The 22,900-nt window shown below is 43.4% G+C and overlaps 1 protein-coding gene across 1 annotated transcript; it reads right to left on the bottom strand.

Moving 5' to 3' along the window:
- Positions 1–1,657: 1,657 nt before the first annotated feature.
- Positions 1,658–22,497, bottom strand: abca5 (ATP-binding cassette, sub-family A (ABC1), member 5). The gene is made up of 38 exons (XM_082544053.1): positions 22,358–22,497; positions 21,112–21,281; positions 19,829–20,015; positions 19,561–19,734; positions 18,185–18,282; positions 17,831–18,057; positions 17,605–17,746; positions 17,281–17,469; positions 16,834–16,981; positions 15,564–15,741; positions 15,228–15,286; positions 14,734–15,020; positions 13,664–13,783; positions 13,439–13,577; positions 12,850–12,940; positions 12,566–12,705; positions 11,878–11,997; positions 11,572–11,773; positions 11,094–11,260; positions 10,494–10,621; positions 10,139–10,276; positions 9,943–10,056; positions 9,613–9,783; positions 9,416–9,529; positions 9,132–9,269; positions 8,929–8,997; positions 8,749–8,840; positions 8,407–8,530; positions 8,120–8,237; positions 7,935–8,026; positions 7,644–7,819; positions 7,401–7,476; positions 6,990–7,084; positions 6,705–6,824; positions 6,465–6,617; positions 5,258–5,337; positions 5,118–5,173; positions 1,658–5,026 (listed from the first exon to the last, which is right to left on the bottom strand). Exons 1-38 carry the CDS (start codon positions 22,368–22,370, stop codon positions 4,886–4,888), a joined length of 5,046 nt encoding a protein of 1,681 aa, XP_082400179.1. The 5' UTR covers positions 22,371–22,497; the 3' UTR covers positions 1,658–4,885.
- Between the last annotated feature and the right edge of the window lie 403 nt (positions 22,498–22,900).

Genomic DNA, 22,900 nt, shown 5'->3' with positions numbered 1-22,900 from the left:
AAAAAACAAAAAACAAAAACATGAATCCGATGTTATTATTATTATTGTAATTTTAAATAAGTAATATAATCGAGTTCTAAACAGGATAACTTTTCTATTCCAGATTAATTTCACAATTAATCTTAGTTTAAAAGTATTAATATATCTGCACAAAAATACTTTACTGTTCCTTTAGGTGACATCTCTAAGATGAATGGGCGTGAACTAATAGATAAAGGTAATGATGTAAGATGCAATCATGCTAGGCGAAGGAGCATTACTGATGATGTGTTTCACAGTGGTTTTTGTTTCAGTAATTAGAATATTGGTCTTGGTTGTGATCAGAGTCCCTGGGTGCGTCTTGAGGGTCACTGTGGTGCTGGTGTTCTGTTCTTGGTCTCAGTGGTCTGTAGCGTTTGCCAGAAAACACGTTTGGCCGTGCTGAGGGAGATGAAGGTACCAAGGAATTTGAAGGTTGGCACCACTGATGCAGAGGGGGCCAGGTCTGCACCGCTGCTCCTTTGTTTTCCAATCTCAAAATCTCTGTAGGCAGAGTCAGTCGTTGTATCACAGGCAAATGTGATGATGGGATGTCCAGGATGATAGTGCTGTATAGTCAGTAAAAAGCATCCTCTCAGAGCTCCTCTGGTGTTCTGTGGCATCCTCAGTGGACCACTTTGCTCTGGTAAGACTGCTGTGTGTTGAAGGTGGGAGCGAGACAGCCTGTGCTGATCTGGATAATGGTGAGACTCAAAGTTGGGGACATGGCTGGTCTGACAGTGTTATGCTATAGCTGCCTGTGACAGGACACATCTGTCTGCTATTCATCACCTCACTGAAATGTGGTGCTGGTCCCTTCTGGAGCATTTTAATGGAATTATCAGACAAATAATAACCACAAAAGAAGCTCATTAATCTGTTTTGGTGACTGAAATTCATAGTATTTTATTAGTCTGTTGCTAATAAACCACCAGGTAACTGTGTCTGTACATTAACACCACCGCTGGCTGCTAATTTAACACACCACTTAAATATGATAACTTCTCCAAGAACCCTAATTCAGTGGCAGCCAAATCAGTAATATTTAGGCTTCAAAATGCAGAGTCCAAAAACAGCGAGTGACATCATGGGTACGACTTCCATCTTTTAGATACAGTCAGGATTCAGTGCTACCTGCTGTTTGGTGACGCTGTGAAAGAAACCAACTCAGGTGCATAGCTAAAAAAAAAGAAAGAGAATAATTGAACTCCTGAGTTTATAAACTTTGTTGCAAGTGTGTGATCTTTTGCTATGAAATAAACTGATGTGCAAAAGTCTTGAGCCAACCCTCATTTCTTTATATTGTGCTTCCAAGGAGACACATGTCCTTTAAAGTTTGGAGAATTATTCCAGAAAGAAACAACAGAAAGCTGCCTCAGAGTTCAGACTGTAAAAGAATAAATCTGGTGACACATTAATTTTCTAGCTAATTATACTTGTATAAACTCTTTTTGCCTCGTACACTATATTTCCACATGTTTGCGAAATATGAAGAAATGAGGAGCTGCTCGACACGTGCACAGTTCTCCGCACTGTCTGCCTTTGGTGCATCGCTCTAAAAATCTCCACAATCCACCAAACTGTCTCTGGCTGGATGGTCTGTTACAAATAAACCAAAAACAAACAAAAGGCCAAGAAATATTATACAGTAACATTTAATCATGAAAAGGTCGAGTAGAGACCATAGAGGGACGAGTGTCCATTCAAAGGGGCGCGATAGGAGGAAAATACGGCACACAGCTAAACCACAGTCTTTTAAAAAATAAAGTCAGTGCACAAATAATCTTACAAAGATTGCATAATATAAAGAAAGGTTATAAAATTTCCCAGAAATAGTGCAATTTTACCACCACCAGGAAAATAAAATAAAACCTGCCCCAATGTCGATGCCAGTCGTCTAAACGCTCCGCCGGAGAGCATTTTGGTTTTCGTCACGCGAAACGTTTTGAACTAAATGCTCTGCGGTCTGGAGGCAGGGCTCGGAGTGAAAAGAGAGCAGATGTTTCTGGATGGCTACATGTTACTGAGACACAACACACACATGCAAACAAACTCTTCATTGCACTTGGGAAAATGAATATAAAATGAGTTTCTATACAATAGTGTATATGGGACAGTCCAGAGAGGCCCACCTGTCGATACTCAGCACACACATTTAACTTAAAGCAGAGCCAGTGTTTCTACTCAGTCTGCGGACTAAAGGCTACATGTGTGCACAAACATACCCACAGGGCTTCAGTTTTCACATTTAATAAGGACATAATAGCAGAAATCCCACTCATTTCCTCCACCAAAGGTATATTTCAATGTTTCTTGTATGTAATACATCTTTACAAACACAGCTCTGACACTGAGCTCCTACTCACCTCCAGTAAAAAGCGCCTTACAGATGAATGGCAGCTACTGCATAAACACATAAATGTAACTTATCCCTGACACCTCAAAAACAGAGTCACACACACGACCGGGCTCAGGAAAGGAAATAGAATAAATGCTGGAATAAATGTTGCTGGCTGTTTTCTGAAAATTAGAAGAAATCCAAGAAAAGGTAATAACTCTGTGCTACAGAGTTGGACCACACCAACACGCCAGCAACACACAAACACACCCACACATCCTCTGTGAGCTCAGATAATCCAACTGTGAGGACTGAGTTTGTGATGTTGCTGCACAACACTTCTGTTCCAGATATCTGATCCACCCCTGTGCCGGCACATCATTCTGCAACGCTCTCAAATTAAATAAAAATACATGTACTCATGATCTGCAGAAAAATCTCCCTCCTGACTGCATTTATGATCACTAAAGAAATAAAACAAACATCGTAAAAAGTGTCTTAAATTCCCTTTAAGCCAAAATCCTCACACCTGAATGTCATGAAAGAATTACAATTTGTCGGTTTGCTGATAGGTAGTGCACCAACAATGTTACTCCCTAGTACAAATCTACTAGATCAGAGGTGTCAAACATAATGTGAAGATTAAAAGAAGCTTTACAGCTTGGACTGCGTTTTTTGCTTAAGAAAGTAGAGTCTGACTCGTCCAGTTCCTCTGAGCCAGAGGTCACTTTACCGCCTTCTTCCTAAAGCTAGTTCTGCCCCTCCAAACTAAACTGTGCCTATAAAGTAAGGAGGGTTTTTCCTAAATATAAAACAATTTGGCACCACTTTCCCTAAAAAAAAGAACATATTTTAAATCCCTCCCCTCTTTTCATGAAATGACTGAAATAACAAGGAAAGAGAGATTTGTTAAGTAAGGTAGCATAGACTTCTTATTGCCTTTAGTGTATGTGGAGTAGCATCGTCACCACCTAAAAATCCCATTCTGATCCAGGAGGAATCCTGGGAAAATGTGCATTTTTTCCACTGTGCAAAAAGAAGAAAAAGTAAAATTCTGGGAATTAACTAAAAGTTTCTGTTTTCATTACAGATCAAAGTCCAGGCAATGATCAGCTGGTACTTTCTTATTTTACAGACTGATTTCTTTAAGAGTTTAAACTTCTTCATACCAAATAAAAAGGCAAAAATCTGCTTTCTTTACACGTTTGTAAGGAACAGCATCAAGAAAAACTGGACCCAGAATCTAAAATGAGTTTGACACCCCTGTGCTAGAATACACGCACAAACACTATAAACAGCACAATATACACACATCAAATAAGCTAGACAGAGTTAACAAAACACAGCTGCATGATCCAAAGTGGCACCAACGTGAAACACGAGTGCTGTCAGGAGCTCCACGGAGTGGTCACTGAGTTACGAACCCTCCTCTCACCGGAGGCCAAGCGTACATTCAACATCTGTTACGAAAAGAACGCCTAAACGAGCCCCGCCTGGATCCAACGTCTAGCGCCACCTCGGAGGTCGTTCGTCTCTCTAGTGCCATGAGATGAGGGCGGAGTGCTACATGTACTGGTGTGCATATTCTACACTATATTCCTGCATCCTGCTGCCGGGCGACGCTCATCGCTCGCCCCAAAGAATCCAGCTACCACTTCTGAAAATAACCAGCCTCCTCTTTGTGAGCGTGCATGCTGAAACACTATGGAGAACCAAGGTCGGGGCGTTAAGATGAGGATGCTGCTGTAAGATGAGGGGAAGGGACTTTTTTCTTCAGCCTCAGAAGAATAAAAAGCAAACACGGTGTTAGTTTATTTTTTTGTTGGTTTTTTTAAAGGTTTAAAGAGCTGTACCATGTCTCTTTAGGCATGTTAGTAGATAGGCGTTCACTTCACAGGCTCACATCAACGACAGAGCGATTTCTGCACGTGCTACCAACACTAATAAACCAAAGATACTCGTCAGTGCCAATACGTGAGGAGGTGTGGTTCAGAGATGTGCTGCTTTGGTACCATTACGATTATGGACGGTAGTAAACAAAAAAAAAAAAAAAAAAAAAAAAACACCCAAAGAGACGAGAAAACACATTTACAGTAACACTCCTGCTCAGGAGGACGGACGGAAAGGATCACAAAGCTTATATATATATATATATATATATATATAATTTTTTTTTTGTCATTTAACGGACTCCCTGTGAAGATAAAAAACATTAGAAAGAGGAGTAAGTGTGGCATCAGCGTGCTGAGAAAGACTGCAGGCCCCTCGGTCAGTGCGAATCAGAAAGCACCGATGGACGACAGCAACACACACATGCGCTCCCACAGGAAGAGGCCACAACAGCCCAAACACACAGTCAATCCCAGTGTATGCAAGGCCCGCCCCCTCCACCCACACAGGTCTGACGATCATTTTAAAGGCGGTGGGCGTGCAGTTTGTGGGGCAGTGCTGGCGTGAGCCCTCAGGCGCTGAAGCCTGGCAGTTTCGGGTTTCTGGTCAGTTACCGGGCAGCTCCCTCTCGGGTGGAGTTCAGAGCTGGTGCACGATGCTGTCTGTGTGGTTGACCGAGACGGAGCCGTCCTGGCGCAGCCGCTGCCACTGGAAAGTTGTGCTGAGGGAGCCCACCTCGTCCTCCTCGTTCTCCTGCTCCTTGGCAAACTCCATAAACACCTGCAGGACAAAAGGAAACAAGGAAAGCTTGGAGTGAAGAATCCAGAGGTCCAGTGGAAGTACAAACTGACCGCCTGACATGTAAGCCTACCTGCTCTAAGGTGGACTGGGAGAAGTTGTACTCTTCAAAGTTGAAGGTTTGCTTGGCTGACGACACAAGGAAAGAAGATTAAGTACACGGGAGAGAGAGCAGAGCTGTGGAGGAGAAACGACGGGTCAGCACTCACTCACCGCTCTCTAACTGGGAGAAAGACTTGGCCAGCGATTGGACGTCCTCCATGGGGATCTTGTAAACCATCAGCGTAGCAAAGCTGGAAAAACAGCACACATACATACAGAATTAAACTGGGACACACAGAGCAGTAGCACGCGTCTGTGTTTCCACAGCTCTATTTTCCATAATGCTTCCTCCTCTCTTTTTTCGCTCTTAGTTGACTTTTAGTTTTGACTCTGAATCTAATCAGTGGTATAATAAGCTACAAAAATACATATAAAAGCTCATGTTTTGCCTCATTTATTGATTTCTAACATTTTTATTTAAGCTTTTTATTTACTTCTACCCCAAAAACAACCTCGAACACCCACACGTTGAGCACAGGATATCTACTCCCAACTGTTATTTTAAGGGAAAAGTTAATTTTATTTTACTTTACGAAGTGTTTAACTTCTTAAAGCTCGACTTCCACGGTTCATTCTAACGTTTGACACGGTTTTTGTGAACAGCTGAAACTGGGTCGTTCCATTAATCATATTTTAATCACAAGCACGATTCTGTCTTTCAGTCAGGACAAAATTCTTACTCTGGATTTGATTTTTGCTTTCTCAGTTTTATAAGGTTCACTGCTTTCCTTTACAGTGTGCTGTTGGCACTCATTAAGTGTCCATCACTGTGTAGCTGAAGTGGAAGAAAGACAGGTGTTAATCAACTGAAGCCATCTACAGGAAGAAAACACTGAAGGTTTCACAGCTGGACTAGCTGCTGTGGAGTTATGTGACCGCATTCCCATCTGGTGCTCTCTTCACCGCCATCGGTGCTCGCTGGCTTTATGATCAAAAATAGGAGGATATACATTTTGGACTGCCTTTTAAAGAATTTTACAGCTTGTCCTACTGATAAACACCTTTCCCACTTTCATTCATACTGCACCAAAGTCCATCCATTCAAGTAATGAAGAGTTAAATGACTGAAAAGTTGCAGCTTTTTTCTTCTCTGGAGATATTTATGCTTTTCTATTGTGGCCACACAGATGTCTTTCATTAACTACAGCAGCATTTCTTTATCATGCAGAAACACTGAGACACACTTGAAACTGCACAAGGATTAAATGTGACAGAAAAAAGGATTTTTACCAATCCAACTCACTTAAGATCAAAATGGGCTGTAAAACGAGTCTGACATCCCTGAACTGCACACAGACACAGACAGGTCAGGGCTCACCTCTCCTGCCGAGCGGCGTGAGGGAATATTCGTAGGATCTCCTTATGCAACAGCGCCACCTGCTGGAGCCCCGTCAGCTCTTCTCTAAGTTTCACCTCCAAACTGTAACCGCGGCCATATTTTCCTTTTAAATGTTGGATGGAACCGATACATCTGCAGTAAAGAGACCAAGCATTAAGAGGCATTATGCCGAGACTCGGAAGTTTGAGAAATTATCGAGAAAGCAACTGTGGAGCGAACCTCAGCTGCCCAGAAACCATGATGGCGACGCGGTCGCACACAGCCTCGGCTTCCTCCATGTAGTGAGTGGTCAGGATGGCTCCGCGCTGACGGTTCTTAAAAGCGGCTCGCATGGCCCTCCTACACGAAGGAAACGCTTCTTTTAACGGTAGCATTGCTTATGAAATTAAACACATTATTTGGCAGTGAAAGAAAAGAAACATTTATTTGAGAGAACTTCAGCGCTTCACATTTGAAACAAGAAAAAGGCAGAAAAATGCTTCTGTAAGGAAAACATCGTCTCACCACATGCGCTGTTTGGACTTTGGATCCATCCCTGAGGAAGGCTCATCCAGTAAGACGATCTGAGGATTCCCGATCATGCTCAAGGCAAAGCACAACTGCAGACATACAACACAATAATATCATACAAATACTGTAAAACTATAACAGAAAAGATTCGAAGTACCTCATGTGTTTCATGACAGAACATACATTTAAGGCTTTTACATTTGAAGTGAGACGTTTAAACGTCACTGCCGCGAAAAATAAAATGAAACTTAAAAAGCTAAAATATTCTGACTCGTTAGGAGTAAAACGTCGATTTTGCTGTTAACGCCAACAGGTTTCTGATAAATACTTTATTATCAGGCAGGATAAACACAGCATTAACATTATAATCGAGCAGACTAATAGGCAAGCCGAGGGTCTCCTCACCTTCCGCTTGAGTCCTGCAGACAGAGTCTTGGCTTGTTTGTGTAAGTGGTCCTTCAGCTCCAGAGCATTCACCACACTGACAGCAACGGCAGACACACAACAACCGTTATTAGCTTTACACTCTCTCTCTCGAAAAGATTTAAAGATCTACATCATCTTTGACTGTCTGACTGTTAAAAATAGAAATCACTGTGGTCAAACGTCAGGGGGAAACCGGTACTGAGGATGAGACCGAGACTTTACCGTTTGATGATCCCCGGCACGTCCTCTCCTTTCAGGCCTTTAATGGCGGCGTAGATCTCCAGATGCTCCTGCAGAGTGACCCGAGGCCACAGAGGGTTCACCTGTGGACAGTAGCCCACGTGCTCCAGAGGATTGTCCACTGAGCGAAACTCAGTGCTGTAGTCTCCCAGCAGCACCTGGACCAAGACGAGCAAAGATTCAGAGTGTTTTCTTGGTTTAAACACATGAGTAACATGACTGAAATGATTAAATAAACAGACCGAGGAATGCTTCAGTATCATCCTACTGTACCTGGCCTGCAGTGGGGTCAGTGTCACCTGCCAACATGTGCATGATGGTGCTCTTTCCTGCTCCGTTGGGGCCCAACAGTCCAAGAACTTCACCTGAGGAAACAGCAGGGTAGGATTCAGACTGTGGGTGAAGTCGGCCGGTTGGGAACCACGCAGCATAAGAAAAAGCAGCAAGACTAAGCGTACCTTTACGGACACAGAAAGAGACGTTCTTTGTGGCCAGCTTCCTCTTCTTGCTTAGAGAAAATCCTTCTCTCCTGCCCTTGTACTGCTTCTTCAGGTTACTCACAACCACGACCGGTTTCTAAACAGACACAGAAAAGACAGAAAAAGGAGCAAAATGCCTTCAGATCACCGACGAGAAACAAAACACTAAAGATGCCTGGCTAAATTAATCTTTATTACACCTTGACTCTTCAACAGGGACCAGGGACTTCAACAGCATTCTTAATTTATGTATTGTAAACATTTACCTCTTCACAGGACTGACAGCTGAGGGCCTCTTTGACTCTGGCCCTTTCCATCTGGACATCTTCGTCTTCATTCTGGCCTTCTTCTAGGTTCCTCTCCACCTTGGCCTTGGACTGGGATGAGATCCTGTGAACATTTTAAAAGAAAATTAGGTCTGCTGCATTTAATGTAGGCATCAAAACCTATATGTTTTTACTGCAGTAAAACGGTTGCGACCACATTTTGTTCAGGGATCTGGGTAACTCCAAAAGCCTCACAAACTTTTCTACCTTTATCAAAACAATAAACCTCAGTATAAATAAACCAGAGGTTCCTGTAATCAGAGTTATGAAAGCGATCATCACCTGCAGAGCTGATCATTTTTCATCGTCCTTCCTCCAGAATGGATCTCCAGCCAGCGAAGCAGGAAAAGCAGAACGATGCACTGGAGATAAGGCTGAGCACAGACACACAGTTACAGTTAAATACAGTTCTGACATTTGTTTATCACATTTTTCCCCCACGTTATGAAATATGATACATACAGCTAAAACTGAAATGAGCAGGTTCTTCCACAGGAAGTTCTCCTCGTAGACAGTCGGGAGGAAGGTGGCCTGAGAAATGGAGAAATGCTCTCAAACATGACTCCAATAACGGCCTCAGCCCCAATGATATATGATCGTGTATTTATTTGAAAAACACAGCTGTATGCTTGACAGAGAAAGCAGCTGTTGCCCTGAGCTCCTACCTTGGTGATGCAGTTGAGACAGCCCATGAGAGGGTACAGCGGGTTGAACAGACACAAGACGTTGTGCAGGGTTCTTGTCAAAGCTGGATTGTTGTTTACGAAGGACAACTGAACCACCGAGGCTGACACGACGCACACCTGAGGTACAAGCAATTTATTTTTAATAAAGGTTTCAATCTAAAGCAGTTTTGTTGTCATGTGAAGAACAAAGAAAAGAAGAAGAAAGAAGAAGAAGAAAAAACAGCAGCAGCAGGCTTGTTCAGGATCACATGTTTGAGTCTCACCATCATGGAGATGACAGAGAAAAAATCCCTGTTGCTTTGGACTCGGGCGAAGCCGAAAGACGACACATAAGTGAAGAGAATCATGGCTGGGCTGAAGCCAACGGTGCAGAGAACCTAAGGCGGGGCAGAAGCCATGAGATGAAGTCACGTATGTGTTGTATTACAGAGGAATAAAGTCTTTAAGCAGCTGGACGCACCACCGCAGAGAGGTTGCTGGAGTTGAGCAGGTTTCCGGTGTGGAAGGAGAAAAGGATGATGGACATGAAGGACAGGATGAGGTAATAGAACGGGATGTCCACCGCTGCCTGACCGCACCAGTACGCTGACGGTACGAGACCAGAGATGCGCAGAGTTGAGCGACACTTTATCTGCAAAGGGGACAAAACCCCCAAAACAAAACACAGAAGTGACGAGAAATGTGACTGTGTGGCCCGATGTTCTCACTGTACCAGACAACGTTTCTTTTTCCCTCTAAATCTTTTGTTGAAAAGATGAATCTGTTTTAGTCTCTGTGACTAACTGGTTACCTCTCGGTCTCGAGTGTGGTCCATTGCAAAATATGCCGGCATTCCAGCTGCCAGCATTCCCAGTATGATCGCCTCTATGTACACCAGCGCGTAGGATGTAGCATCAGGGATTTGCTGATGGGCATCACAAAGGGAAAGTTTAGTGTCTTGGAAACGACCTCTGTTATCTGACTCTATATTTGTCAAAGGCACTCACATATTCAAAGGGTTTGGTCCACGTTCGGATCTGCCCGGTCCCATTCAGACCTCTTAGGAGAGCATTGCTCAGTATATTGACGGTCATGGGCAGGGAGTGAACAGTCGTGCTGTTAAATGCAACGCTGTATCTGAAACCCTGTTAACAACACATGAAACAAAGTGTCAACAGCATCATGAACTCAGCACTCCATCTAAACAGAAAGCTCTCAGTTAGAGGAGCCAGCAGCCCTCAAACAAAGAGCACTTTGGCTGCAACACGAGCACCGTGACACATTAAATGTAGGTGGAGGTGCTCCAGTTTCATCTAATCTGATATCAGTAATTAAATTCAATCTATGCAATATTAAAGTGACCTTGCTGGATCTTGTTACGTTGATGGCAGCGCTGTGGGGAGCCGCCGCCATGTAGTCGCTCTGCTTCATCATTTCCACTTTGATGTCCTGAGACTCGATGTTGTGGATGAAATCGGAAATATCAGAGCCTGTAGGTACGAAAAAGGCACGGCTAAAATCATCCATACAACCATTTTCTGCTGCGTCACAGGGGCAGCGGTCCAAGCAGAGATGGGCAGACCTCCTTCGACATAATCTGAGTTTGTTGCCACTCAGCGTGAGCCCAGACACCCCTCAGAGGAAGCTTAATCAGCTTGCAACTATAAAACTGCATCATGTAGAAGCTCATACGTGTCAATAAAAACAATTTAAATCAACATCAAGGAGGTCGGTTAAATTACACCCACGGGACATATTGTAATGATTATGGTTAGTGGGATATTTCACACTCGTGCAGAAGTGCGATGCTTCATCACAGTGTTTACATCATGTTGTGCTTTGTGATAGAGCTGAGATCTCGAGTCTTATTCAGGGAAAAAAACCCACTGAAAGTGAAACAAGCCTTTTAACTCAGTTACACAGAAACCGTCAGGCTGCCGTGTTTGTATCTGTGACACTCACCAGTTGAGTTCTGAACCAGGAGGCTTGTGGCGTATCTCTGGGGCGCCTGGTTCCTCCTCAGGAGGTAAATTGGCAGAAATTGGCGGTCTGAGGAGTGAATCTGGATGTTTCCTGTGGCCAGCGACAAAACCAGGACTGCAGCCACAAACACCAGGAACAAGGCCAGACTGGAAGAGGAGGAAGGGGGAGGTTAGGGTCAGGAAAGTCTCGATAAATGGGAGGAATAAAGCCTCAAAACACATCCCTATTTCTGTGACTGGACAAAGAGGCAGAAAACTATGGATGTCATTCAGTTCTTTAACTCTAAGCTACAGGAGCAGATGGAGCATGTGTGTCCATCATATGACAGATTAACATACAAACAACAAAAACAAACAACATGTATTGTATTAAGGTAATAAATAAGAAGCCCGGTTTACCCATGATATCTTCAAAATAAAGAAATTGGCTAATAAAGTAAAATAAGGAGAACACTCACGTGTAAATGAAGGCCTTCCTCTCCCGGCGCATGTTGAGCATGTGCAGCCACGCCACGGTGCTGAACTGCTGCCGCCACAGGGCGTGACCCGTCACAACGTCCGACTTTGTGTCGGAGAACGTGAGCAGCCTCTGGTCCGTGTCGTCCAGGGAGGCGGTGTCGCACTCGTCGTCCGCCTGCTCTCGATTAAACACGCTGTAGTCTGAAGACATGAAACGACTTTTACTCAACACCAGAGCTCCTGCAGACTTTTTCCATTCGAAAAACTGAAATCAGCAGCAATCTTCAGTTTGGCGACACACTCACCAGCCTGATCCACTTCAGCCTCTGCCTCCAAACGTAGAAAAACATCTTCCAGCGTTGTCATGGAAACACCATAGTTGACTATTCCCAGTCTGGGTTGAGAGTCGAGCTCCGAGAACAGGCCTACGAAAGATGAATTCAGGACCGCTCAGCGCGCTGCGTGGCTCACAGTCAAAGCTGAATCATGACTGAGTCATACTCTATTTTTAAAATACTGTCTGGATATTTTTAAAGGATATTAGAGAAACCATGAAGGCCAGGAGTAAGTAAACTTTCCCCTTTGAGCAGGAACAACTGCTCCAGTATCACTCTGCTCTGCCCCAGTGCAGATTCAGAGGTTCAAGAAATTGCTTTATTTGCAGTCGATTGCTTCGGAGTTATGATTTTTAAAAACATTTTTATACAATGCACAATGTCAAAGCAAGGCAGGTAAACCAAAAACTGCTGATGGGCACATTTAGGAGTACATGTGTGTGCACAGCTGCATGCGTGTTGCTACAGAAAGCAGGCAGCTATCAGAGAATCAGGTCAGGATAAATGTGCAAAAACGTGACCCAACTGTAAACTAAAAATATAATCAGTACAATTTAATGCTCAAAAAACAAACACGCACAAAGGAAACCTCTGTATGGTCGACTCGTGTCATGATTTTTTTTTAAATGTGACCGACGGACGTTCCTGTGAATCGAACCTGGGAACGTGTCCATGCTCTCGAAGGGCAGAGTGAAGGTCAGCTCCGCCTCGTGCTGTCGGGATAACTTGGCTTTGGGAACGTGCTGCTTAACCAAAGACGTGATCTTCTCTGCGTCACATGCCTCGCTGATAGACATTCTGCAAAGGATGAAGAAAAACATCTAAATCTAGTTCGATAAAGACGCCCGTGGTTAATACACGTTCTAAACTCAGCAATAACAAAAACAATCGAATTAATTATTCCTTTTGGGTTCTTGTAAGAGTCAATGAAGGGGTCCTTGCCTTAGATGATAGCCCACACCGCACTTGATCTTGAGATACAGAGAGGAGCCAACACACTTCAGCTGACCTTGAGAGATCACAGCTTTGCGATCTGCAGAAACAAACATTCAAAAAAAATAAATCAGACATGTTTTCAACTCGCGTGGAGATAAACCTTTGTTCTCATATGGGTCGAGTATAAAACTGGAGCTGCTGCTCGGTTACATAAAGCTGTGCTGGTGTTTTCTGCTCGCCTCTGCACCTTGAATCTCACTCTTGAAATTCTCCTGCAGCAAGGAAGGCAACTCAGCGCTGACCTCATGATGAATAACATCACCAAGCTGGAGCATATGTCAGCAGCATACTTTAAAATATGCATACACAACAAACCTGAGTGAAAACTGTTCATCCAGTCAAACGGTTTTATTTTAAACATCATCAAGAAAAGACGGAAAATTTTCTGCAACACCAGCTCCTGATTAAAATATTGATCAAGCTAGAAGATCCTGAGATACCATCATCCAGGATAAGAATAAAGCACAATTTCTGGTCTACATTTCCAGTCCAAAGTGTGGGTTTGTGTATCTTACACAACAAGGAGCATTCGTACCAGCAAGGATGTCTGCCTCGTCCATGTAGTGCGTGCTGAGTACAGTGACTCTGCCGGCCCGGCGACTCTTCAGCAGAGACCACACCTGGTGCCTGGAGTAGGGGTCCATGCCGGCCGTGGGCTCGTCTAAGAGCAGGATCTGACAGAAACAACCACAAACTCACGTTATCCAAGAAGGACTGGTGTCTGGATTCGAAAAATTGAAGTAAGATTGCGCACAGGTACCTTTGGATCTCCTAGGATGGCGATGCCCACAGACAGTTTCCTCTTCTGGCCTCCGCTCAGATTCTTGGCCTGAGCCGTCATGATCTTCTCCAGGTCCAGGTCCTTCAGCACCTTTGTGACCTGTCAGAGAAGGAAACATCACACTAAGGCTCAACAAGCACAGCTTTTTAAACAACCTCAAGAATGTCACATATTCTCCTGCTGAAAGCACTAATGCACATACATGAAAACTATGACACCAACATGCTCTGGAGTTTAGCCACCTTCCACAACTTTCTATGAAATCTAAATCTTAAGGAAAATAGACGCAGACCCCATCCGTGTGTCATTTTTACTTTTTAAACAGTGGATTTAAAGACCTTCTAGAAGCAAGTCTCACAACTCTGCAGTCATCTTTACAATAAATTTGATGTTCCCATCTAATTTAAAGCATCATCACTTACTGGATATATTAAACTGTATGAATAGAATCACCAAAATGTGGCAAATTTGTTCACAAAGAGCGCTTTTTCTTATACATACTTCTAACTTATACTTCAACTACATCGGCGCTTCATTAATTAATCTCGGGGTCTTCAGTCTAACCCCCCAGAGCACTGAACAAATGTCAGTCTGATGATTAGCAAAGAACATTTCTAATCTACCTACAGCTTTGCTGTGGAAACCACAGATTAGGATGATAAGAAGACGTTTGCTACCACACACCCTGAAATTATAGGAAATGAAACTACTGTGTGTTTGTGCATATGCCAGTGCAGCAACGTGATTGGCTGATAGTTTCCTGGTTTCTGTGGGTTATTAGCTCTGTGGTGATAGGTTTCATCAGCTAAAGATGAAAAGAGATTTCTTCTCAAGATTCGCAGCCACTGTTCAAGTTTCTTCTTGCCGTCGAGTTTAAGCACATTTGGTTTATAAGAACTACAAATCACCTTTTAACGTCGATCAACCCTGGTGTCGAAGGTTGTCGCCGGTAGGTTTGATGTCATGTTTCAAATGTATGTTTTAACTTTGATAAATGTCAGAATGTTTCAGACTTTGCACTGCGGGAACATTTCGATTGTCACATTTACCTCGGCGTCGATGTCTGCTCGTGGGATCCCTTTGATGGCAGCAAATATCCTCAGGTGCTCCTCCACCGTGAGCACATCAAAGATGATGTTGAACTGAGGGCAGATTCCCACCAGCTGCTTCATTTCGGACGCGTCGGCAATCTCTGCCACAGGCGAGCCGTAGATGGTGGCCGTGCCGTTCGTCGGCGGGCAGATCCCACACAGGATGTTCATGAGGGTGGACTTTCCAGCCCCGCTGTGTCCCAGCAGAGCTGTAATCTGTCCCTCATAGATGTCAAAGGTCAAACCTGAGAAGGAGAGGTAAAGAAACAGGAGGAGATACGGGATGTTATTTCAGTCCATTGTAGGAATGTGGAAAAATATCTAATCTAACCATGTAAATCAGGCTTTCTGCTTATTACTGCGGTTGGATCTTTAGCCCACATTATACAGCACCTTCACATGACTCATGCTGTAACCTTGAACAACATGTATAATCATAGAAAAGCACTCACCCCTCAGAGCCTCCACCACGTTGTCCTTTTCTTTGTACACTTTGCGGATGTTATTGATGCTGTTGGAAACAAAACGAGCGAGCAATGAAGAAACAGTGAAACTGAAAGGAGAGAAGCGTAAACACAGCAGCAGAGTCAGTTGAAGAGCAGCTCTCAGGTTACAGGCTGGACCTCCAGGCTCTCCTCAGCTGATGCTACAGCTGAGCCTAACGCTGATCTACCCGAAGCTCTCAGGGCCTCCATCTCTCAGTCCTCTGAATCCATACTTTTAGTAAAGGTACTCTGTGAGCACTGACATAAGAATAAAATGAAATATTGGTAAGTTCAGGCTTTTACCGGATGGCTTCTTTCCCTCTGAACTCGGGAGAAACCGGCTCGATAGACTCGTCCCCACCAGGAGCGCCGTTCAGCTCAGTGTCGTACACCGAGCTCACCTCAACATAGCGCTTTCTGTGTTTGGACCAATAGGACGGCTTCAGGAAGTAAACCAAGGACCTCCGCATTCCAAACTCACCTGCGTATCAGAAAATCATCATGAAAACAAAATGAAAACACAAAACAAACAGAACTGCTAACCCAATCAGCTTCGACCAGCAGTGGGGCGATTTAATGCTGCAGTCAATTAAAGCAGCACGATCAATGTGGTGTAACGCTAATTGAAGTACAGATGGATCTGCAGAGCAGTGCTGCACACACTCAGTGGGTGAAAAGGGAAACATCTGACAGTTTATTTCCTTTTTTTTTTTTTTGGAAGTTAAGCTTTTAATGAAGAATCAGCCTCAGTACAGCTGCAGGGCAACGTTCAGTTTGCAACATTTTATGAAACTGTTGAAACAAATATGATTTTTTGTCTGTCCCCATCTCACAGCGTCGTAGCAACAGTCGTCTCAAGGCACTTTATATTGTAAGGTAAACACAACATTTAGGAGAAAACCCCAACAATCAGGTGACCCCATCTGAGAGACCGGTTGGGTAAAAACGAGTGTATCAACATGTCAATCATAGCATAGCCCCACCCTAAATCCTCCCCTGCTTCCTGTCGTTTACAAATCAGGAAAGCTTTATTTTTATGACTCGCAGATTAAGACAAATACAGGTGTATGTGCAGAAGTCAGTTTAGATTGTAGATTAGACACATGATAATGGAAGAGTGACAGTTTATTTCCCACTCGCTGCACAGCACACCGCTGGAGGGCTTTTCAAACTTGCTGTGGGATCTCAGCTTGTTCTTTTCCTCAATGCCCAAAAGCTTCTACTGATCTGTAGCGCAAGACATGTTGAGGAGGTCATTTTAACCATTTAAATCAGCTGTGTTGGACCAAGGACACGTCTGAAACCTGCAGGACACCGGCCCTCGAGGCCTGGAGTTCCCCAATCCTGAACTAAAGAGAAAATTCAAATGGTTCCTGAAAATTTTACATTTTTGGCCTTATGACACATGGGGGAATAGAGGGTAAACACTGTGTATTTTCAGCTGTTTTGCTACTATGTAAAAGATAAAAAGGTGACTACAAAAAACACACTTTTACTAAATTAATAGCTGCTGGATTTGTTCTGGCAAAAACCAGTGTTTGACCGCACTGAGTTCAAATATTTTTGCACTTACCAGGCAGCACCTGGTCCAGGTAGGTAGCCAGCAGAAGATAAAGGATGCAGTCCACAACCAGCATCAGCAACGGCACGTACAAAGGATGAGGCCCGTTAGTCAGAGAAGAAAATACAGCACCGTCTCCCTGTGCCTCCAAGTAAACAACCTAAAATAGATATTAGACAAATACGCACTGAGATCAGCCTCGGTGGCATCTACTGCACAAAGCTTCATCTTTCTGAAAAATGAAGGCTGGAAAACTGCAGAGATTATATTGACATTTCTAGCAAGCTGCAGAAAGAACCTAATATCACTTATGATGCAATTAATAGAAAAATGATCTAAATTAATTCAATTAACAAAAACAGGATCAACACTGAGGTGAGAGAGGACTGCAACAAGCTGCTATTTAATTTATTCCAGAAGGAGAAAAGTACTCCAGAGGAGACCAGAGCGTGTTTGTACCTGTGCAATGCCGATGGAGAAGGCACTGGGCGACAGCAGGCACAGAAGCCACACCAGCGGCTGTGGGAAATCCTTCACGAGGACGGTGAAGAGCGACAAGCAGCCAAACACCACCGTCAGCATGGATCCCACCGTGCTGGCAAACTTGGGCTTCTTAAACAGCGGAGTCAGCATGAAGGAGAAGAAGATCTGTGGAACAGAGTCAGGATATGGATGAGAGGAACGAACGTTCACTACTAACAACACAAAGGCTGGAATCAAATAGCCACAGCTATATGTTATTCATTTATTTCTTTGCTTTCCCTCCATCCCAGCTCTACTCACTGATGATATTCCATACAGGAATATGAGGAAAAAGATGACAAGGAAGTTGCTGTTAGGAAACAACGCTGTGTACGTCGCGATGATGGCCATCAGGATGGACATGGTGGTCACCAGAGCAGCGTACAGGAGGCCCCATGATAACCTGTCAAACCACACGTACACATGAACGTGAGTTTCTTTGGTCCGAGTGTCCGAATGTGCAGCGGCCGAAGCCGTTTCTCCTCACCAGAAGGCTGTGTCGTAAAGCCCCATCATGGTCATGGTGTCTTTGAGACGATGCTCTTTCTCAGCCGCCACGTTGACGATGAGGAAGGTGACGAAGGGCGTGAAAGCCAGGACCAGGTAGATGGAGATGAGGGCGTGGGGGAACTTCTCAACCTCCACAGAGCCGGGCTGACCCATCATTACCGCCTTCAGTTCGAGCTCGCTCAACACCGAACGTTTTGTCTGCATCTGAGCACAAAAGATGATAAAAGAGTTTAAAACTTTTTTCAGTAACGTAGTCAAAGAAAATCCATGTGTGAAAAATGCAGTTCAAATGTCCGAAATTCAACAGCAGCTGAGCTTCAGCCTGTCTCACCTGAATAATGGCTGCGTCGATCAGAGACTGGAGGTGAATGAAGCCGGAGTACCAGTAATTTGCAGCCCTGCAGTTTACCGAGCTCGACAAGCAGCTGGCTGCAGGAGACGAAGCAACGACAGCAATCAATCAAAATGTATTTGTAAAGGACCTTTGTTAAAGGTGATTCAATATAAATCATAACAAATAATATACAATGACCATCAATATAGAGTAGATTAGAAAGATGAAACATCACAGCAATAAAATAACATTTAAACTAGTTTTTCAATAAAATAATACAAGGAAAGATTAAACAAAAGTAAATGATCTAAAAATCTAATATAGTAAAAATAGAATAAATATACTTTAAGTCCAAAAAACTAAAGTAAATGTGTAAGAATCAATATAAGTCCAGGCTAAAAGTTTGAAGATTTCAACACTTCTGTTTTAAATTTGATCATTTCTGTATGAAATATAAAACAACACCACAGCACGTCACACATCAGCTCTAAGAGGGAATCATCTCTTTTACAGTTCTGTTCATCTCTTCCTCCACTCCATGTGTTCTTCCATCTTTTTATATTCCTTCATACCAAAAGAGCTACAAGTCAGGATCCAGAAAGCTGAAGCATGTTTAAGGTTTAAATCGACTTTTTCTCTCCCTTCAATGTCTGATTAATGGAGAGGAAACGCTTTCAGATGTTCTGGGTGACAGCCAGATCCAGTGTTGATAGTTCCCGCTTATTTTCCCTTCAACATCTTCATAATAACAAATTATTAGTCCATGTTACGTTCCCCTAAGTGTCCAGGTGAAGCAGGGAGATTAACAAAAAGTGGGTTTAAAAAAAAAAAAGGAGCTAAAAGGAGGCAAAACTAAAGGAAAACCCAGAAGTTGGCCACTAAACAAAATAATAAGTCACCAACGCCCAGGAGTAAGCAGCCTTTAACCCTTAAAAAAACAAAAAAGAAAACTCCAGCAGTAGAAGGGCGGCACCTACAGATGGAGAAAGAGCAAGACGCACTCACCAGGGCAAAAAAGAATAAGTACCAATCACAGCAGAGCATTGCTGCGCCCTGCCAGGGCTACAATGATAACTCATTTAAGGATTTTACCACCAAGATCATGTGCAATGCCCCCACTGACTGCTGTTTCTTTTAAACCAGCACGAGTACTTTAAACGATTCATTATGGAGGTTTTTTTTACACCAAAGGACTCTTTCAAAGGCAGTTAGCAGCACATCTGAAGATGTATGCAAGTCTACAACACAAATGAGCTTCTGATCTGTCACTGTGAGGGAAGTGTAGAAACTTTGTACCCATTTAAAATAAAGTTGAGCCAATCCATAAAAATAAAGCGGGAGAAAGTATAATAGTTTCAATAATTAGGCTTTACCAATAGACTCTGTGTAGTCACTGGGTAAAGGCAGCTGGTTGTGCGGGAAACGGAGTTTGTAAGATGTGGCCGAGCTGTCCATGAACACGACGCCAACGTAGCTGGAGGGCTCGTAGAGGCTGGCGTTCTCCAGATCCTCCTCACTGGAGAACATCTCCAGACGATCCTGCATAACTGAAGGAGGGGAAAAAATGCTCGGTTTGCTCTTTTCGAACCCTCTGCACAAACCTAACGGACACAGAACCCCGCAGATGGTTTTCAGACTTACGCATATTCTGAGCCACCTCTTCCATGATGTAAGTGGTGATGTTACTGATTGGTGTGTAGCCGAGGCCTTTGAAGAAGTGGCTGTCACTCTCCAGCTCCGTCGTGCTGATGCCGCCATAGTAAACATGAGGATTCAGGGTGCTGATGAGTATCAGGAGCCCCAACAGGAGCAGAGGGAGGATCAATTCCTGCACAGACAGGGACACAGAAGGAATGTGAATAGTTTGCTCAGTAAACCCTGATATCCCCCAGGTCAGATCAGATATAGCATCGTCTCTTAAATATGTTTTCTTGTGTATGTCCAAAGCATTACAACCCAAAGTTGGTGAAAATTCATGCTCTGTGGGACAGGAAATGAATTTACAGGTACATTTTAGTGAGAAAAGACATTACTTTCACTGATGACTGCATGCACGCAGCGGCTCTAACTGCAAAACCAAACCGCGAGATAAAAAAAGAAAAAAATTATATTCCTATTGATAAACAACCTGTAAGGCTGAACTCAGAGGGGGGCATGTCAAGAGTTTGAGGCTTGTGGTAGACAGTACCAGAGAAGAGAGATGATTATGTAGTGTGAAGCATGTTCTAGGTAATTTGGCATCATCTGTGTACAAAACTCAAACTAAATATGGTGTCAACATTTTCTTCTCCCAACTAAAGCTCAAGTTTCCTGTTGAACAACTACACTTCTCACAAAAACACTGCAACAGATTACTAGATTCTAAAAATGTAGAACAAATCCAGTCTTTGGGGTAACGGCGGGTCTGTGAGTGAAATAAACAGGCTGTATTATTCACAGCGGAGCTTAGGGCGGCCCTGACTGCTGTTGAAGATGGAGGCGGTCCCAGAGAGCTCCAAGTCAAAAGAAAAGCTGATACACAGGCACATAAAAAATGCATAGACGCAACTTAAAGCCGAATAAAAAATGCATGGTCTAACAAAGCAGAAATAGAAAGCAGAAAGAAGCAATGGAGCGGCTTCAACTTTTAGCGACTTTTAGCACACAGGCGTAAAAACACGACCTTTTCAATGACTTAGTGACACAAGCCGAGACTTCCCCAGAAACCAGAACACACCTCGACATCAGGCTGCTAGATTATGGTAAAAATCGCATGTTTCAGAAACTCTGGAAACATTAGTTATTTATTGGATTTATGGTAAATGGCCTGTATTTATATAGCGCTTTACTAGTCCCTAAGGACCCCAAAGCGCTTTACATATCCAGTCACACACACATTCACACACTGGTGATGGCAGCCACATTTAAATAAAATGTTTCTGCACCTGCAGGCTCTGCTGCTTGGTCCTCCATTTGATGAGCAGATTCTTGTAGAGAAGACTTCTCGTTTGGTTCCAGACTCCAGCGTCTCTTCTGTACATGGGCTGCATGCTCCCAGCATTCCTCATGTGGATAACGTACGGACGAGAGGTCCTCTCACTAATCCTGGCCTCAGCTGCAAGGGACATAGATGGCAGAGAAGAAATTAAAAGCCCCGGACATTATGCACTCGAGCAGGAGGACTTAAGACAGTGAATCAATACAGCAAGTCTGCAGTTATCCCGCAGACTAACTGACGCTTTATTTCCCTCTAGCATCTTAAAGGCTGCTTTGCTTTGTGATGATGAAAGGATTAATATTAAACTTTCAGCTCGTTCTGACTCCAAACTGCTGCAAAAAATATTAACAAATTCTCAGGGGGAGGATTCATGTATGTGACCTGGAGGCAGTTACTTTAAGGATGTCTGTTCAAACTGCAACATATTCTGATGATTTAGGTTTCCCAAACTTTGTTTACATTTTGGATGTTTTACCATCTAACTCTTGATTTTCTTTATGAATGTAAAATCCAGTGACGTGGTGTTTATGTGTTCGTTACGTTACTGGTCTGCACAAATACTGCTGACTGAAGTGCTGCCTATCTGGGTCTTTTACAAAAGATTTCTGACAACAAGAGCATCATGTTGGTGGTTACAAATATATAGTTATAGGAAATTATTTATTTATTTTTTCCCTGACTGATTCATACAATAAACTTTCATTTGAAGGACTTTCCGCTCTGCTTAGAGTTTGCTGCAGTAATATATAGTATTATATATTAGTTAACTAACCGAGACCCCAGTATCGGTGTATACAGGTGTACTATGACACCTGTCAGAAGTTTCTAATAAAGCAAATTAAACCCGCTTTCCTTGTTTTCGCCAACAGCGCTCCGATGTTAGCTACAACTGGCGCTAACCTGCTACCTGCTGATATTTCCATATGCTAAAGAAGAAGAAAAAAATCAACAGACATTAGCGTCGCCGCTTCGTCCTCACCCGGACCGGAAAACAGGACAGGCGTAGGCAGCTGAGTGAGCTAGCCTCTTCACAGAATTAACCGCGGCTGATTGAGTGTATTTTTCTAATATGACGCGCTGAATGGCAACACAGGCACACGGAGCAGCATCGAGCTAACAGGCTACAGCTGCCAGCGTGTGTACGCCGGGCTAAAAACACGTCCGCTCCAGAAAAACAAGCACAGCATACTCACGTATGAAATACATTAAGACATATCCTTCCTCAGCTCGCGATTTAACGGCATTACATTACAGATTTTATTTTGTAAGTATCAGGTAAACACCCCCTTAAACGAGCTGGTTTCTTGCGTCTCTACTTCCTTCTGTCAGATGCAACGCCCCGAAATGTGATGTCGGCCAATCAGATTTGGTCTCGGTGATGCTGACGCGAGTCTGCGCCAATCAGAATGCAGCAGCAGGCATTTATTTTCATTTCACAAACAGAGCATGTCGTTTGATAAATGAAGCGAACAAATATCTCTTGTTTGGGGAAATTTTCACTTTAATTAGAAAAATAATTTTATTAAATCATAGCATTAATGCCAAAGGCTTAGCCATAAAATTTATTACAAATCACTTAAGTACAATACAATTTCTAGAAAGTAACAGGTGAAGTAAGCTACGGATAGATGACAAAGGAAAAAAACACCCCGTAATCCTTCACGCCTGCAGTGCGTAGACTCGTACGAGCCATCTAATCGTCCCCGTACAGCTTTTGATGATCTGGTGCCAATAAA

The sequence above is a fragment of the Aulonocara stuartgranti genome, assembly GCF_965226115.1.
Source record: "Aulonocara stuartgranti genome assembly, chromosome: 8".
Lineage (NCBI taxonomy): Eukaryota > Metazoa > Chordata > Actinopteri > Cichliformes > Cichlidae > Aulonocara > Aulonocara stuartgranti.
This window is presented reverse-complemented; position numbering and strand designations above follow the sequence as displayed.

Coding starts and splice junctions, on each gene's coding strand:
- abca5 (XM_082544053.1), bottom strand. Junction 16,982..17,280: donor TCTCCATCGGCATTGCACAG/GTACAAACACGC, acceptor TATCTATTTTAG/GTTGTTTACTTGGAGGCACA. Junction 12,706..12,849: donor GGTGTGGGCTATCATCTAAG/GCAAGGACCCCT, acceptor CATCCTTTGCAG/AATGTCTATCAGCGAGGCAT.